The sequence below is a fragment of the Pristis pectinata genome, chromosome 11, assembly GCF_009764475.1.
Source record: "Pristis pectinata isolate sPriPec2 chromosome 11, sPriPec2.1.pri, whole genome shotgun sequence".
Lineage (NCBI taxonomy): Eukaryota > Metazoa > Chordata > Chondrichthyes > Rhinopristiformes > Pristidae > Pristis > Pristis pectinata.
The window spans coordinates 45,992,838-46,010,903 of record NC_067415.1 but is presented as its reverse complement, the minus strand read 5'-3'; the positions used below and the strand labels follow the sequence as shown (position 1 = coordinate 46,010,903).

The 18,066-nt window shown below is 42.2% G+C and overlaps 1 protein-coding gene across 1 annotated transcript in view; it reads right to left on the bottom strand.

The window, feature by feature from the left end:
* naalad2 (N-acetylated alpha-linked acidic dipeptidase 2) overlaps positions 1–18,066 on the bottom strand; it is an 81,734-nt gene that overhangs the window by 42,588 nt on the left and 21,080 nt on the right. Inside the window, 3 exon segments of the mRNA XM_052026314.1 lie at positions 6,822–7,008; positions 10,898–11,023; positions 13,037–13,138. Coding sequence (XP_051882274.1) covers positions 6,822–7,008; positions 10,898–11,023; positions 13,037–13,138 — 415 coding nt within the window.

Genomic DNA, 18,066 nt, shown 5'->3' with positions numbered 1-18,066 from the left:
TATAGATTCACGGAGATACAGAATGGAAACAGGCCCTTCAGCCCACTGAGTCCATGCTGAATGAAAACCACTCATTTACATTAATCCTAAACATGCTGGGGTCCACAATTCTTTTTCATCCTCTGCTAGATCCACTCTTTCAACAAGCAGTTCCTCGTGTTCCTGGCCTCAACGAAGGATTAAAAACTTGCCCAGCTCCGGGTTCCCGATGCCCCGCCAGGTCTTCGTCCTTCTTCCCCATCGCCATTCTCACTACAGCCCCCCACCCTCCTCTGACTTCATATCCTACCCCAGCCCTAACACCTTCCCCCTTCTTTCTCGCGCCCCCCCGAGCTCCCCTTTCCCTCACCACCCCTCCCTCCAATTACTTTCCTCTGTAGCGAACAGCTTGCCCCAGCTCCAACCCCTGCGTCTGCACCTCAATGTGTTCCAGGCCCATCACAACGTTGAACTCTCCCTTCTGTAACCTGTGCACCATTTCTTTGGCAAGGAGCCCTCACCCACCCCCAGGGTTAATGGATGACCCTTTCCTGCCTTCTTCTTTCCTCTTGGACATCCCCTCACCTCCTTCAGGGCCTTTTACCCAACTGCCGTTGCAACTATAACTGCCTTTATTTCTTCTGCTCCCCTCACCCACTCCAACCTCACTCCACCCGAATATGCAGCACTCCACTCACTTTGCAGAATGCACAATCTAGTCATCAAACCTGCAGACGAGGGCAATGCCAATGTAGTCTGGTGGACAGAGCTCCACCCTGCAGAGGCCAGACGGCAGCTCTCGGATACCTCCTCACACCTACTCCTGGACCACGATCCCTCCAATGAACACCAAGCCCGTGTCTCCCGTACTCTCATAGATCTCATCAAACTTGCTTATCACCCTCCAGCAGCTGTCTCCATCTTCACCCTCCCTTCCACCCACCTGGCTTCATCTGCATGAAACGTCAAAAAATTAATTCCCCTCCCCCACCCCACCACAGATGCTGCTCAACCCACCAAGTTCTTCCAGTGGTTTGTTTTTTTGCTCCAGATTCCAGCATCTGCAGTCTCTTGTCTGCATTAATCTCATTTTGTTCTTCCCACATTGTCATCAACTCCTCCCAGATTTGACCACTCACCTAAGGACAATTTACAGTGGGCAGTTAACCCACTGACCTGCATGCCTTTGGGATGTGGGAGGGAAATAGGCCCACCCAGAGGGAACCCATGCCAGTCACAGGGAGAGCACACAAACTCCACCCAGACAGAAGTCAGATTGAGCTCGGGTCTCTGGGGCTGCGAGGCAGCGCCTCTACTTGCTGCGCCACCCTAATTAGATAATCTGAATGGATAATACCTGCAGGTTTGCCACAAAGACATTTAAAAGGCAGTTACAGACGTTCAGGTTGTACGTCAATAAGTCACAGGCCATCCTAGGAGAGTGGATTTGCTAGGATCGAGAGATTATTTTGCCACAGCCCTTGATGCGAGTGGCTCACTCAGCTATTTCAGATGACAGTTTAGAGTCAACTGCATTATGGTGGACTGGAGTAATATCCAGGCCAGACCACGCATGGGTAGCCAATTCCCTTCCCAATCGGACATGTTAGTTATTTGGGTTTTATAACAATCAGCAACTATACAGTGATGAAAATAACTTAAATTTCTTGCAGTTGAATTCTCCCATTCTAGAATACATTCTCTATCTACCTAACTTTGTGGAAAATTGGCCAGAGACTTCCTAGTCACAAAATTCAATGCATACAATTGCTATTCCACTCTCAATCATTAGAGTGATGGATGGAGCCATCAGTAGTGCTCCCAAGTAGTACTTCCTCAGCAAAACTTGCTCACCAGTCCTCACTGTATTCATCTGCAGATGTGATTTACCTGCTCCGGACAATTTTTAATGTTAATACAATGATTGATCACCCAGTTATTATAATCCATTACCTTTGCATTCTATTAGAGAAAACTTAGTGTGAGTCCCTCCTGCTCACCATCCCCAATTTGTTCGATCTGTGAGCCATAAGTTTGCAGATGATATGAAAATTTGTTTGTTGATAGCAAGGAGAGTAGTCTTTAGGTTACAGAGTGGTATTGATTAGCTGGCAAGTTGGGCTGGGGCTGGGCAATGGCAGACGGAATTTAATCCTGATAAGGGTGGTGAGATACATTTTGCAGGCTGAAGTAAGGGAAGAGGTTCAGAGGGTACCTGAGGAAGAATTTTTTCACCCAGGAGATGCTTGCAATCTGGAATAAAATACTTGAGAAGTTGGTGAAGGCAGATACTCTTTACGATATTTAAGCATTCATCTGGACGAGCACAAATTACTAAAGCACAGCAGGTTATGGATCAAGTGCCAGTAGATGGGACCAGTACAGATAGGTACTTAATGGGCAGGCACGGTAGTGTAGCGGTTAACATAATGCTATTATAGCACCAGCGACCCAGGTTCAATTCTGGCCACTATCTGTAAGGAGTTCAGTACATTCTCCCTGTGTCTGCGTGGGTTTCCTCCAGGTGCTCCGGTTTCCTCCCACATTCCAAAGACGTACTGGTTAGAAAGTTGTGGGCATGCTATGTTGGTGCCAGAAGTGTGGCGACACTTGTGGGTTGCCCCCAGAACACTCTACGCAAAGATGCATTTCACTGTGTTTCGATGTACATGTGACTATATAGATATCTTATCTTGTCTGTGGTCGACATAGAACATGGTGGGCCAAAGTTCCTGTTTCTGTGCTGTACGACTAAGAAGTCCATGAGGAGGTCATCTGGTCTTGAATTAATAAACAGACAAGATTTAGGTAGCAGATACAAGGGGCACATTTGAACCATTAGGATCTTGGAATGGGGAGTACGAGATCAGCAGCCAACCTAGATGAGTATGTCACCACCGTCATGGACTGTGTGTGGAGACTGTGCACCAAAGATCTGCTTGTTCCAAACTGGAAACCATGGATGAAATGGAGATCCACTTGCTACTGAAGTCCAGGACTGTGGCATTCAAATCAGGTAACCCTGACCTATACAGGAAGTTGAGCTATGACCTTCATAAAGCTACCAGGGATGCCAAGAGACAATACCAGTCCAAAATCAAGTCCTGGACTAGCCATCAATTGTGGCAGGGCTTACATGCAATAACGGGCTACATAAACTAAGTGGGGCAGCATTGCCGACAACAGTGCATCCCTTCCCAATGAACTTAACGCATTCTATGCATGTTTTGAACAGAAGGGGATTGGAATGTCACTCGCTGCCCCAACAGCCTCCAAACACCTGAACCCCACAGTCACCATTGCAGACATCAGATCAGTCTTCTGGAGAGAGAGCCCAAGGAAGGCATCTAGCCTGGATGGTATCCCTAACTGTGCCCTTAGATCCTGCACAGGTCAGCTAGTGGGGGTATTTGCAGACATTTTTAACCTCTCCATACTTCAATCTGAGGTTCCCACCTGCTTTAAGACCACTATCATTCTGGTACTGAAGAAAAACAAGGTAACATGCCTTAATGACTTTGGCCTGGTGGTCTCTGTCATCCACCATCATGAAGAACTTTGAGAGGCTGGTCATGGCACACATCATCTCCAACCTCCCAAACAACCTCAACCCACTGCAATCTGCCTACCGCTGAAACAGGTCCACAGCGGATGCCATCTCCGCGGCCCAACACTCCTCTCTGGAGCATCTGGACAATAAAGACACCTACATTAGACTATTGCTTATTGACTACAGCTCTGCCTTCAATACTATAATTCCAAGCAACCTCATCGCCAAACTCCTGGACCTGGGACTCAACACCTCCCTTTGCAACACTATTCTTGACTTGCTGACCAACAGACCACAATCAGCAAGGATAGGCAGTAACACATCCACCACAATTATCCTCAGCAACTGGGGCCCCACAAAGCTGTATCCTCAGTTCCTCTACTACTCCCTATACACTCACAATTGCATAGCCAGATTATGCTCTAAACTCCATCTGCAAGTTTGCAGATGACACCACCCAAGTGAGCTGAAACTCAAATAACAATGAGTCAGAGTACAGGAAGGAGGTAGAGAGAGTAAGTGGCACATGATGTCATGATAACAACCTTTCCCTCAATGTCAGCAAAACAAAAGAGCTGGTCATTGACTTCAGGAAGTGGGGCAGTACACATGCTCCTGTTCACATTAACTGTGCTGAGATCGAGAGAGTTGAGAGTTTCAAGTTTCTAGGAACAGACATCACCAATAGGCCTGTCCTGGTTCAACCATGTGGCGCCACGGCCAAGAAAGCCTCTACTTCCTCTGGAGGCTAAAGAAATTTGGCATGTCCCCTTTGACACTCACCATCTCTTATAGATGCACACAGAAAGCATCCTAAATGATTGCAACGCTACTGCCCATGACCGCAAGTAACTGCAAGGAGGGTAGCTGGACACAGTCAGCACACTCACAAAAACCTGCCCCCCCCCTCCATGGACTCTGTCCACACTTCTCACTGCCTCAGTTAGCAGCCAGCATAATCAAAGGCCCTTTGCACCCAGGACATTCTCTCTTCTCCTCCCCTCCCATCGGGCAGAAGATACAAAAGCCTGAAAGGACGTACCACCAGGCTCAAGGACAGATTCTATCCCGGTGTTATAAGACTATCAAACAGTCCCGTAGTATGATAAAAATGGACTCTTGACCTTACAATCTACCTTAACCCTAAGGCATAGGAGCAGAATTAGGCCATTGAGCTCATTATGTCTGCTCTGCCATTCAATCATGGCTGATTTATTTTTCCCTCTCAACTCCATTCTCCTGCCTTCTCCCCCTAACCTTTGACGCCCTTACTAATCAAGAACCTATCAGCCTCTGCTTTAAATATACCCAATGACTTGGCCTCCACAGCCGTCTGTGGCAATGATTTCCACACATTTACCGCCTTCTGGCTAAAGAAATTCCTCATCTATGTTCTAAAAAGATGTCCTTCTATTCTAAGGCTGTGCTCTCTGGTCCTAGACTCTCCCACTACTGGAAAGATCCTCTCAACATTGACTCTATCCAGGCTTTTCAATCTTTCAATATTTATTAGGTTTCAATGATATCCCACCCCCCCCCCCCCCATTCATCTAAACTTCAGCAATTACAGGCCCAGAGCCATCAAATGCTCCCCATACATTAACCTTTTCATTCCTGGGATCATTCTCATAAACCTCCTCTGGACCCTCTCCAACGCCAGCACATCCTTCCTTAGATATAGGGCCCAAAACTGCTCACAATACTCCAAACGTGGTCTGACCAATGCCTTATAAAGCCTCAGCATTACATCCTTGTTTTTGTTTTCTAGTCCTCTTGAAATGAATGCTAACATTGCCTTTGTCTTCCTTACTACTGACTCAACCTGAAGTTAACCTTTAAGGAATCCTGCACTTAGGACTCCAAATCAGATTTCTGAATTCGCTCCCCATTTAGAAAATAGTCTCTGCCTTTATTCCTTCTACCAAAGTGCATGACCATACAGTTCCCTCTGCTGTATTCCATCTGCCACTTCTTTGCCCATTCTCCCAAACTGTCCAAGTTTGACTGCAGACTCCCTGCTTCCTCAACACTATCTGCCCCTCCACCTATCTTTATATCATCTGCAAACTTGGCCACAAATCCATCAATTCCATCATCCAGATCATTAACATATAATGTGAAAAGTAGCGGACCCAACCCAACACCGACGCCTGCGGAACACCACTAGTCACAGGCAGCCAACCAGAAAAGGCCCCCTTTATTCCCACTCTTTGCCTTCTGCCAGTCAGCCAATCTTCTATCCATGCTAGTACCTTTCCTCTAATACCCGTTATGGCCTTGCAACTTACTGTCTGCCTGCACTGCACTTCCACTGTAACTGTGACACTTTATTCTGCATTCTGTTAATTGTTTTTCCTTATACTACCTCAATGCACTGATGTGATGAAATGATCTGTATGGATAGCATGCAAAACAAAGTTTTTCACAGTAACTCAATTCATGTGACAATAATAAACCAATTTACATTTGAGGAGAATTGGCCCCCCAAAAGGCTTCCTATCCACCAATGACCACTGGATCTGTTACAGCCAAACATATGACTATCAGTCCTCTCTGCTCTAATAGATTGACCCTGTATGCATGGTAGGGTCCCCCTTAAGTGTGCGAAAGAAAGAGGAGAGGAGAAAGAGAAGTTAATGGCAGGAAAACCAAATTGTTTTCAACACTGCAGTGAAACCTGGAGAAGGAGGAGCGCAATTTAACACTGCTGGGGGGAAATTGGGTTCAATTCTTCAGGATGAGGTATGATGCACTGAATAGCTATCTTCTCTGCATTGGATGATCATGTAATGGTTTGGATTTCAACCCCATGACCATGGTAGCATCAAATTCTGAACTGAAATAAATTTGATCATTTCCATTACAACTTTAAATTGGTACCTTTGATAACACCAGCACATATGTTGGGAGTTCCACTGCTTTTTTCAAGGCTGAGAGTTCAATCTATTTTTAACCCCATTTCACAATAATTTCACTAGGAAAGAATTGTTTAAGAAACTCTATCTTTCAATTCCTTGACTCCAACTACTTGCAAGTTTCTTCACATTTTTAATTTGCACTGTATTTTAGTGTGTTGTAGAATTTGATGTTGCAAAGAATGTTTTCTGGAACCAAGTCTCAAACAAATTTTGTTAAAAAATGAACAGGAAATGTTGCTCCAAACCTGAAGACACTGGAGCCATTTTACACCAAATCTAAATTAATCAGCTTCACGGAAACAAGGCACAGTACTAATATTTTACCAAGTCTCACTCTGCTCAAAAGGACAAAGATTGCTTGCCACATTATGTACCATTAGCTGGAAATCCTGGAGTTAGAGGATCACCGGCTCCATTCGTGATCAATACGGTTCCACGCTGGACACCATTTCCAGGGAGGTTCCAGCCTCTTGGGTAAGGTAACACCCCTGGTGCACTATAATCAGCTGGGTCAGAGAAAAAGATGATTCCTTTAGCACCTGCTTTCATAGCATTCTTAACCTAGGAAACAGAAACAAGATACAATTAACTCAAACTGAAAATAAAAGTCAAATTTTTAGGCAGAAGTTGAGGCCTTTTTAAAATAACAATTAATTTTCAAGTACGTGGACTTGCTCTATAGAATGTTAAATTCCCTAATACTCTCAACAATGAACACTGGAAGAGGAACTGGGAATCTGCTACAAGCTCCATCTAATCAGCAGGGAAAAACAGAAGTGGAACCAGTAGTTGAAATGCTGCATCTAAACATCACTCAGCAGAGCCCACACTGCAGACTGCTGTGCTGGCAGATATTATTGAAACATCTGGGAGTCTCCTGGCCCAGAAATGATCAAACTTTCAAAATTCTTTCTTTAATCCTCTGTCTTGGGAGGTCCTTCCCAGTCTTGGGGGAGAAAAAAGGAAATTAACATTTTCATTGCAACTTCAGGCAACTCTTCCAAATCTTAAAAACATAGAACACTACAGCACAGTACAGGCCCTTAGCACCACAATGTTGTGCTGACATTTTATCCTGCTCTAAGATCTATCTAACCCTTCCCTCTCACATAGCCCTCCATTTCTCTATCATTCATGTGTCTAAGAGTCTCTTAAATGTCCCTAATGTATCTGCCCCCACAACCTCTGCCGGCAGTGCATTCGACGCACCCACCACTCTCTGTGTAAAAAACTTACCCCTGACATCCCCCTTATATCTTCCTCCAATCACCTTAAAAATTATGCCCCCTCGTGTTAGCCATTGTTGCCCTGGGAAAAAGTCTCTGACTGTCCACTCGATCTATGCCTCTTATCATCTTGTACATTAGGAATAGCAAGAACTTGAACCAATGTTGGAATTATGCTTCTGTAAAGATACGCTGATCTCAATGCCTCCCATTCTGTTTTTCTCTCTATTTTTCATTTGATTAGTTGAGCATCTTCCAACCAAGCGTTGCCAACATAGCACTACAGCAATAAAAGATTGAATATTGCACAAAGTAACCATTGTCTACCATGGCATCTGCCAGAAATTACAATATTATACTTATGAATATATGCATAGTTCTACTAAACTTGAACCGCATGTGGAGAAATCCACAGCAAAAATGTTCAAGACAAGAATCTGAAATGACTTGGGGAAAACTTCACCAAACACTACTAACAAGTAAGGGCCAAACACATCTGTCAAATTGACCAGGAATGCCTTGGACTAAATACAAACTCCATTCCTTTGTTAGCCAGTCCCAACTGAATCTGACTCACACTTTTTGCTTTCTTGGTGTTCTGTTTGACCTGAGATGAAACTCCAGCAACGTAATCATTCCATCATCAAAAGTGCTCATTTCTATCTCCAGAAGCTGCAGAGAATAGTGGACCCTGCCCAACACATCACAGGCACATGCCTCCCCACCATCGGCAGCATCCACAGGAGGCGCCGCCTCAAGAAGGCAACATCCACCATCAAAGATCTTGCATCACTAGATCTCTGTCTTTCCTGAATACATTACCAGTGTGAGCCATTTTCCCTGAACTCCACTATAACTCATTATAATGAAAGACCTGCTCTTGGGTAGAGCAAGCAGGGAAGAGGAACCCAATGTAGTTCTCTCAAACAGGAAGAAAAGCATGCAAAAACAAACTGCTGGAGGAACTCAACGGGTCAGGCAGCATCTGTGGTGGCAAAGGGATAGTCAACTTTTCAGGTCGAGATTCACTATAACAAGTCATTCTTGTATTATCCTTAAGAATTGTCTGGATTGGGGAAAAACATCAAATTTCTACTCGTGCTCAGTCTTTTATCTTCATGTTGATGGAAACAGTTTTGTTACAGTTATTCTCATTTTGTCTCTGGAATTCAGTTCCTTTGTCCATACTTGGACCAAGTGTAGCTAATGAATGTCAAGCTGAGGATCGGTGAGCAGGTCATTGGCAAAGTAGCACTGCTTAGTCATACGATGGAAGAATCCATCCATCACTTTACCAATGGTTAAGATGAGGACAGCTGTTGGACATATTGAATTTTATGAATAAGAAACTAATGGTCAATTTTCCACGATGTTGGGCTGAGGCCATAGTTTGTCAGCAGCATTAAAAACAGAGTTTCAGCTGGTTCTGCAGCACAACATTTCAGTCACAATGCTTTAACTGTTCAGCCACGTCTTGGTATCATATGCAGTGAAATGAACAGGCAGAAGACTGCCTTTAATATTGATGGGAACCCATGAAGGATGTCAAGAATCATGCACTCAGCACTTCTGAATGAGGGTGGTTGTAACTGCGTCAAACTTGTCTTTTGCACAAAACTTGTTCATCCTTGCAATTATTGAGATAGGGCTGTTCATGGAGTGCCAAACACTCTTAGCATGAGACCTAATGTGCAGCAGGTAGTGCTGCTACCTCACATCTCTGGTGATGTCTGTGAGAAGCTTGCATTCTCTAACAGTGACTGCCTGGGAAACAGGATGCTCCCATTGTCCTTCTACATCCCAAAGATTTGCTGGTTGGTAGGTTAATTCATTCCAGTAAATTATCCCAGGTAAGTGGATAGTAGGAGAATTCAGAGTGGAGTTGATTACCACATGAAAAAGAACAGGTTACAGGGGTCCAAGTCAGGGAATGGGATTGCTCTGAGTTGGCAGAAATTCAATGTACCAAATGGCATCCTATGACATTATGAGAAATATGGACAAAAAGTCTGTCAGCATTTTGCCTCCAGCCTATCCAGTTCCATCATAAAGCAAGCATGGAAAGAATCTGGCTAATAACTTCCAATGGTCACTGAACCACTGCTGCTAGCTTAAGCCAACACTAGCATCTTTTGCCCCAAGACTGTTCTTGATCCTTGGAGTCCAAAGAGACAGCACAGACCACCACAGATTTTCAGATCTGTCTATTTGCTAAGACTGTGCCTGGCTAAACATGATGCAACACATAAGATGCTGGAGGAACTCAGTGGTTCAAGCAGCATCTGTGAAAGGAAATGGACAGTCAATATTTTGTGCTGAGACTCTTCATCTGGACAAAGCAGATGAAGGGTCTCGACCTGAAGTGTCCATAGATGTCGCCTGACCTGCTGAGTTCCTCCAGATTCTAGCATCTGCAGTCTCTTGTGTCTCTACGCATAGTGCATTCAATCCAATGGCAAGAAATGGTTATTGAAAGAATAGACCTTTTTTTATTTTACTTAAATTTAGTTAATTTAAATGTATTGAATATCTATGTCTGGAAAAGGTAGGTAGAAGGCAAAAGCAGAAGGTTTTTAAAAAGCGTTGATCATTGGGTCATTAAATAAAACCATGAACTTCTAATGGCTCTTTCAATGGCCTACACTGGTTCAAGAAGGCCCACATCAGATTGTCATTGGCAACAAGGGGTGGGATGGACAATGAATGCTGGCCTTACAAATGGTGATCACATTCAGAGAATCAGTGAAAAAGTTTAAAAATCTTCCCAAATGACTAGATGAATTTGTACTGATGATTGATGTTAGAGTGAAGATAGGATGCTTTGTTAGTCAAACTGACAGAAACAACATTTTGGTTGTTTTCTGCGATCAGTTTCAGCTGTATTCTGCACCTGTGGATCAGATGCTTGATCACCCCCCCAAGATAGGAAATTAGCAGCATTTAATGTCAATCGTGCAAATCTGGGACCAGATACAATAGATGCACACCCACTTTATAAATATGTACAATGATATTGCCTGAATTGAAATAGCAAAAGTACACCTGCAAGTGTGTCAATACTTAATATCTTCATGCCTCACACTGAGATTCCTAATATGTGGAGGTCTGGTTATTAAACACACTATTTAACAAGTTTCTACCTTATCAACTTTTCTTCCTCAAATTTTTATTTGATAGTATTGTGCAAAAATATAGCTTTGCCCATAGATAGGAAGAGTTTCTACCTTGTTTCCTCTGAAGATTTTCCCATATCTGGCAATTACAATCTTTCCAGTGCAGTTAATGCCCATTTCCCTTTCAAGCCAGGAGAAATCCTCATGACGAGCATAATTAACATAGACCAAGTCCCCCTGCACATAAATACAATAGCAGATTACTTGATAGACATGCATTTTCTTCATTGTGCTATGTATTATAGATAGAGAGAATCCTAAATGATATAAATAGTGAATAATATAAATCAGCATTTCAGAGACTTTAAATTCTAGCAGTTTATGTGAAAACTATTTTATGACTAATTGTCCAAACATTGCTCTCTCTCTCTCACACACACACACGAGAAAGACATCTGGGGAGCTTTTGGTTCAGTAAAGGGGAGTAAACAGCTGGAGCTTTGTAGGAAGTAATAATAAATAACAAGAATTTAAATTGAAAGGGGAGGGCCTTCCCCAACATGTACAGAAAAGCCAAGGTGTAACTTGAAGGTACGGGCACACATCACATTTTGAACAATGCACATGTTGTATGTGAAGAATAACTAAATGAAGTGGAGAAAGAAAAGTTACTGGGGAAGAGTCATTTTCTGAACTACTGCTATCTAAATCATTCTGTATTTTCCAAGCTGTCTCATGAGATTCAATTGTTCTCCTTCAGTTTTGGCTAATTTGCAGTGAGTTTCTGATTCTGTGCTGTTGGTGTTCAAGCCTAAACTAATCTTCAAGCCTAAACTAATCTTCAAGCGAGCCACTCTTCATTCTCTTCCAGATCAATTTAGGTCTTCAAAGCAAGTCTGGTTCTTTACAACTAGGTGTCAGTTGCTTATCCACTCCCAAAATTCATCCTTTATCTCTGTCACTTCATGTGAAACACTGGCCATACCCTTCAAAGGTTAATGTGCATCACATCAGAAGAACCTTTCAAAACCAATTGAGAAAAGATTAAAATTCCATTTCCCATCTTCCACTAATTGCAGACTAAACAGGGCATAGTCAATAAAATATTCAGCTAAGAATACTCAGAATCACATTACTGCAGTTAACTTTGTTCATTGGTTTTAAGGAGGATTATAAATTCAGCAATTTGAAAATAAAACAAAATCAAAAACATTTAGCAAAACCTCTTAGTGCTGAGGCTTCATCAGCTTCTGGTATGAGTGAAATAGTCCAAAGTTCACTCCTACTTTGTTTCAATGTTAATCTGGTTGTTACATTAATTTGTACTGTCTGAAATCTTCTTCTAAAGAGTCATCAGTTGCAGACCAAGACATTCTACATAAATTCGACCAGTTCCATAAAAGAGTGCATAGTTCCTTAGTTTTGATTTCTGACAAGGTTAAAAGATTATGTTACAACTTGAAATTGGAAGGAAATTTACCATCTCTTGTGGCTTTCACCACACATCAAAAAGAAACTGACCAAATGGCTGAACAGTAACAGTCAGCTTTCAGTTACATAAGCAACAGGTTTCACTGTTACTTTCAAACTAATGTTTTTGAGCAAAAACTGAAGCAAAGGCCATATTGCCAATTTTACTTAATTTGCAAATGAGATCTCAAAATTAAATTTGCTTAGAACGAGATATGAAAAAAAGTGGAAAAGCTTGGCAAATTGTATTGTAAACCATCACTTTCATAAGATCTCTATACAATATTCAATTAAGTGTGACATCATTGCACTGCAGGGAAGAGGAGGTGGTTTGTTCCTACACAGATCACACTGTTCATCGCTTATTCCACTCTTAAAGAAAACACTATATTCCAATCCTGACTGAAATGAGTAATTTCTTTACTCAGAGGTTTGTGTATCTTGGGAGTTCTCTATCTCAGAGTATTATAAATGTACAAGAGGCTGAGATCAATGTGTGTTTGGAAACTCGGGTAATCAAATGATTGGGCAGGAAGATGCAAAGATCAGCCATCACCTTAACAAATAGAAGACGCGCTTGAGTCCCGTGATCTTTTCCTGCTATTTATTATGTCATTATCTTCTTTCCATCAGCTTATGCGTATAAGCAGCAATTCTTTGGATTGAAAGGCTATGCTAGAAATTTAAATTGCTATGAGGCACCCAAAAAATTTCTAAAGAACCTTTGTTTTTAACATCATTGGATTGTAACAAAATGCTTCCAGAGCAAGACGAGTTTACCACTGGCATCCCCGGTGGAGAATAGGCATTGAAAGGTGGTACCAGGTCCTCTACATGTTCATATCCAGGAGGCAGTGGTTCAAAGAGGGATGTGTTAAAGATCTGAAAGTAAAGTAGCAATTTGTTAACTTGGTGTATATTAAATGTTATTTGTACAAAATCAACATTGGTCTGCTTCTTTGCTCCTTTGTTTTCTCTCTTTTCTCAGTGATTTGGCTTCTGTAGCAGACATGGTTTTTTAAATCTCACTCTTCCTTCTAATCTATCCTCTATACTACTTCCCTTCTGTTGTAGGGCTTGACATGCTTCCTCTCTTCCTTCCCACCCCCAACTATTTTGTCTCCATATGCCTTGTTCCTTCTCATTTTAGATTTTTTTTATATAAATATACAATTTTCTCCTCTTGATAATCCTCACATAAGTACTCCATTTATTTTCATTAGAAACTGGCTGTGATTGTAGCAGTAAATCCTGATTCAGGTCAGCAGCTTAGGGAGAAGATCAAAGAGAGTGAGAGAGAGAGAAAGAGAGAGAGAGAGAGAGAGAGAGAGAGAGCAGATTAGATGACAGTAAGATGATGATTGTGGGGAGAAGCTAGGGAGATGATCAATTGCAGTAGAGGTAGGCAGATTGTTGGGGGTTGAATATCAATTTTCTTATCAGATGTTGTGAGTAGCAACGTTAAAACAAACAAGAACCAGTCTTCAAACCAGGACAAGGATAGCTGCATGAATAAACACCATCGTCTGCAGAGAGAGGCATCATGCAGTGCAATGGTAAAAGGCAGCTGTTTTTTGTGTCTGGATTCCCAAAGGTGTTTGAATATGGAGAGATGTTCTTGTCAGTCAAGATATGCTTCCATGGCAAAAATGTAATTCTATGAAGCACTTACCTACACCCAAAATGTTGAAATTTGTAACTATTGAAACTGTAATTAGTTACTTGCTGTTACCTTAGTGCTTAAAATCTCAATATACTTTGAATTCAGGGAGATTCTTCCAGAATGCCTGTTTGTTGTGCTGAATAAACATTGTTACAGATCCAGTCTCCAACACAGGCAGATTGTCGAGGGAGGGGAAGAGATCCAAGGGGCTATGGAGGACAATGGAAGAGCAGCAGAATCCAAATCAGTAGGTGAGGTAGGAGCAGGTGCAAAGTAGGGCAGTTACCTAGGTTGTTCAGAGAAATAGAAAATTAAGAATGCACCCTGGAAGATTCTTCACTGACATTCACAGTAGCAACAGGGTGGAGCAGGCCCATTAGGTGGGACAGAAGCTGGCCTAGTTGAGTCCTTCTTCTACAGCCGAGATCCACACCATTCATAATTCAGATTTGTGGCAAAGAAAATCATGCACCTGTCAATCATTCATTGTATGCCCAGTGACTACCATAGGATGTGTCACATGACAGACGACCTATGCAAAAGTATGTTGTGTCTACAAAGTACTAAATCACTAAAATTCACTCACAAATGAACAAAAGCATTGCAAATCAAAAAACTGCAGATGTTGAAAGTGCTGGAAATACTCTGCAGATTAGGCAACATCTAAAAAGTATTTTGCTGGGATCTTTATTAAAAATACACCATTTCAGATATTTCCTGCATTAAAAGAAATTCATATCCTTCAGCAAATCTGTCACCAGAAATAATTTAATATAATTTATGTAGTATTAAACTATTTAAGGCAATAAAGAAAAGATGCAGACCATCAAATGTGCCCTTCTCTGACAGCCTCATGCACTGTTAGAAACCTCCATTTCTGGCATGAAAGACACCCAGCAGCCTATTCTGAGAACCAGAAGCCCCATCAGTACATGGTTGCCTCCTCTATTAATTGCTTGCAGAGCTTTGTTATCTCCTTTTTGTGGGGTGTAAAACTATTCAAACTGCTTCAAGAACCGCTGTAGTACCAAATACAATTCTTGACACTGTGTCATCCTTGTAATACAACACAAAACCAAAATAGCTAAGGATGTTAAAGATAAAACTTCAAGACCTAATAAATGTAATTTAGTCTGAGTCAGCATGTACTAATGGACTACTGCATGGCTGACTGTCAGATAGGCATTAAACCCAGCAGAGAACGGAGCAGACATTGAACAGAATCAACTATTCAAGTAGAGGTAAAGGTCCCTCAACACAAATCGAAGTAGTTTTCCTGGCAACGTGACCAATGTGCATCACTTAGTCACCACAAAGTATATTAACTGCTTATCTGCTTGTGGACCCTTATTATGTACACACTGGTTACTCTATGTGCCTCTGTTTTGTACCTTGTGATGTCCTGAGGATGTGAAAGACATCATGTTATATATTTTTTCAATATATACAAGTCTCACTCTCACCTTAAATGCATGCCCTCTGGTATTAGACATTTCAACCCTCGGAAAAAGATACTGGCTGTCTACTCTATCTATGCCCCTCAGTCTTATAAACCTCTATCATGTCTCCCCTCAGCCTCCGCCACTGCAGAATAAACAACCTAAGTTTGTCCACTCTCTCCTTATAACACATGCCCTCTAATCCAGGCAGCATCCTGGTAAATTCTTCTGCACCCTCTCCAAAGCCTCCACATCCTTCCTGTAATGGAGTGACCAGAACGAATGCAATACTCCAGATGTGGCCTAACCAGAGTTTGATAAATCTGTAACATAATTTCCTGACTCTTGAACTCAATGCCTCGACTAATAAAGACAAGCATGCCATATGCCTTCTTGAACACCCAATCAACCTGTATAGCCTCTTTCAGGGAGCTATGGACTTGGACCCCAAAATCCCACTGCGCATCAACACTGTTAACGGTCTTGCCATTAACAGTGTACTGTCTCTTTACATTCAATGTCCCAAAGTGCAACACCTCATATTTGGCCAGATTAAACTTCATCTGTTATTTCTCCACCCATATCTGCAATTGATCTATATCCCGTTGTATCCTTTGTCAGTCATCTATGCTATCCAGAACACCACCAATCTTGGTATTGGTATTATTGGTATTGGTTTATTATTGTCACCTGTACTGAGGTACAGTGAAAAACTTCTCTTGCATACTGATCATACAGGTCAATTGATTACACAGTGCAGTCACATTGCATTAGTACAGAGTGTTTTGAGGTAGTACAGGTTAAAACAATAACAGTACAGAGTAAAGTGTCACGGCTACAGAGGAAGTGCAGTGCAGATAGACAATAAGGTGCAAAGTCACAACAAGGTAGATTGAGGTCAGAGTCCATCTCATCGTATAAGAGAACTGTTCAATAGTCTTATCGCAGTGGGACAGAAGCTTCCTTGAGCCTGGTGGTATGTGCCCTTAGGCTCTTGTATCTGCTGCCTGATGGGAGAGGGGAGAAGAGAGAATGACCCGGGTGGGTGGGGTCTTTGATTATGCTGGCTGCTTCACCAAGGCAGCAAGAGGTAAAGACAGAGTCCAAGGAAACTAACCCACCCATCTATGTTTCAATCCAGGTCATTTATACATATCACAAATAGCAGAGGTTCCAGTACAGATCCCTACAGAATACTACTAGTCCAGCCAGACCTCCAGCCAGAATAAATTCCATCAACCACTACCCTCTGTCTTCCATGGACAAGCCAATTCTCAATCCAAACAGCCAATTCACTGTAGATCCCATGCATTTTAATCTTCTGGATGAGCCTCCCATGAAGGGTGTTATCAAACGCCTTACTAAAATCCACGTAGACAACATCCACAGCTCTACTTTCATCGATCACCTTTGTCACCTCCTCAAAAAATTCAATCAAGTTAGTAAGACACAGCTTTCCCTGCACAAAGTCATCCTGTCTGTCCCTAATTAGGCCAAGGTTTTCCAATTACTCATAAACCTTATCCGTAAGAATCCTCTCCAGTAACTTCCCTACCACTGATTGTGAGACTCAACAATCTATGGTTTTCAGGATTATCCCCATTTCCTTTCTTGAATAATGAAAGAACATTAGCCACTCGCCAGTCCTCCAGGACCTTGCCTGTGGCTAGAGAAGATAGAGATATTGGTCAAGGCCCCAGCAATCTCATCTCTTGCCCCTCTCAATAACCTAGAGCATATACCAACAGGCCCTGGGAACTTATCCACCTTAATGTTCTTTAAGAGACCCAGCACTACCCCTTTATCTCGAAATGCCCTGGCATATTAGCACGCTCCACACTGATGTCACTATCCTCCATGTCCTTCTCCTTGGTAAATACTGATGCAAGTACTCACTTAGGGCCTCACCCACATCCGCTGCCTCCAAGCAAATGTTCCCTCCTTTATCCTTGAGTGGTCCTACCCATTCCCTTGTTATCCTCTTGCTCTTGATGTATGTATAGAATGCCTTGGGATTCCCTTTAATCCTACTTGCCAAGTACTTTTCATGGCCCCTCCTGGCTTTCTTAATTCCCTTCTTGACTTCTTTTCTGGCTTCTTTATAATCCTCAAGGGCTCTGTTTGATTTTTAGCTTCCTAAGCCTTAAATACATTTCTTCTTGACTTAATTCACAACCTCTCTCAACATCCAGGGTTCCCTTGCCTTGCCATCCCTGTCCTCTCTTCTTACTGGGCCATACCTGTACTCTGTGCAGGACAGGTACGTTTGAGTAAGAAGAAAGTACCTACAACTTTTATGAATCAGTACACCCTTGCCTGCACTCACATGGTTTTCTGCTAAATGAATACCCATAAATACAGTATTTAGTTCTTTGAGACTGTGCTGCATCTCACTAAAATTGTGGCTGATCAGAGACCCAACAGCTCACAGGGCATATTCTGCAATTGCTCTTTCTCCACATCCTTGAAAATTGACAGATTTTTTGATAACTGATAATCTCATACTTAGAATTAGGAGCTGACTGAGAATTATTTGTCATTTGTAGAAGACACTGTGGCCAGAAGTGTTTCCCAACTTTGCTTCTGAAAGGCCTGGCTCCAAGTTTTAGACTATGCCCACTCTAAAATCCCCAATAGGTGGAAATTCTTACACAATGTTTGATTAATGTGGATATTAAAATAAAAATTGTTTTTGAAGGGACTCAGAC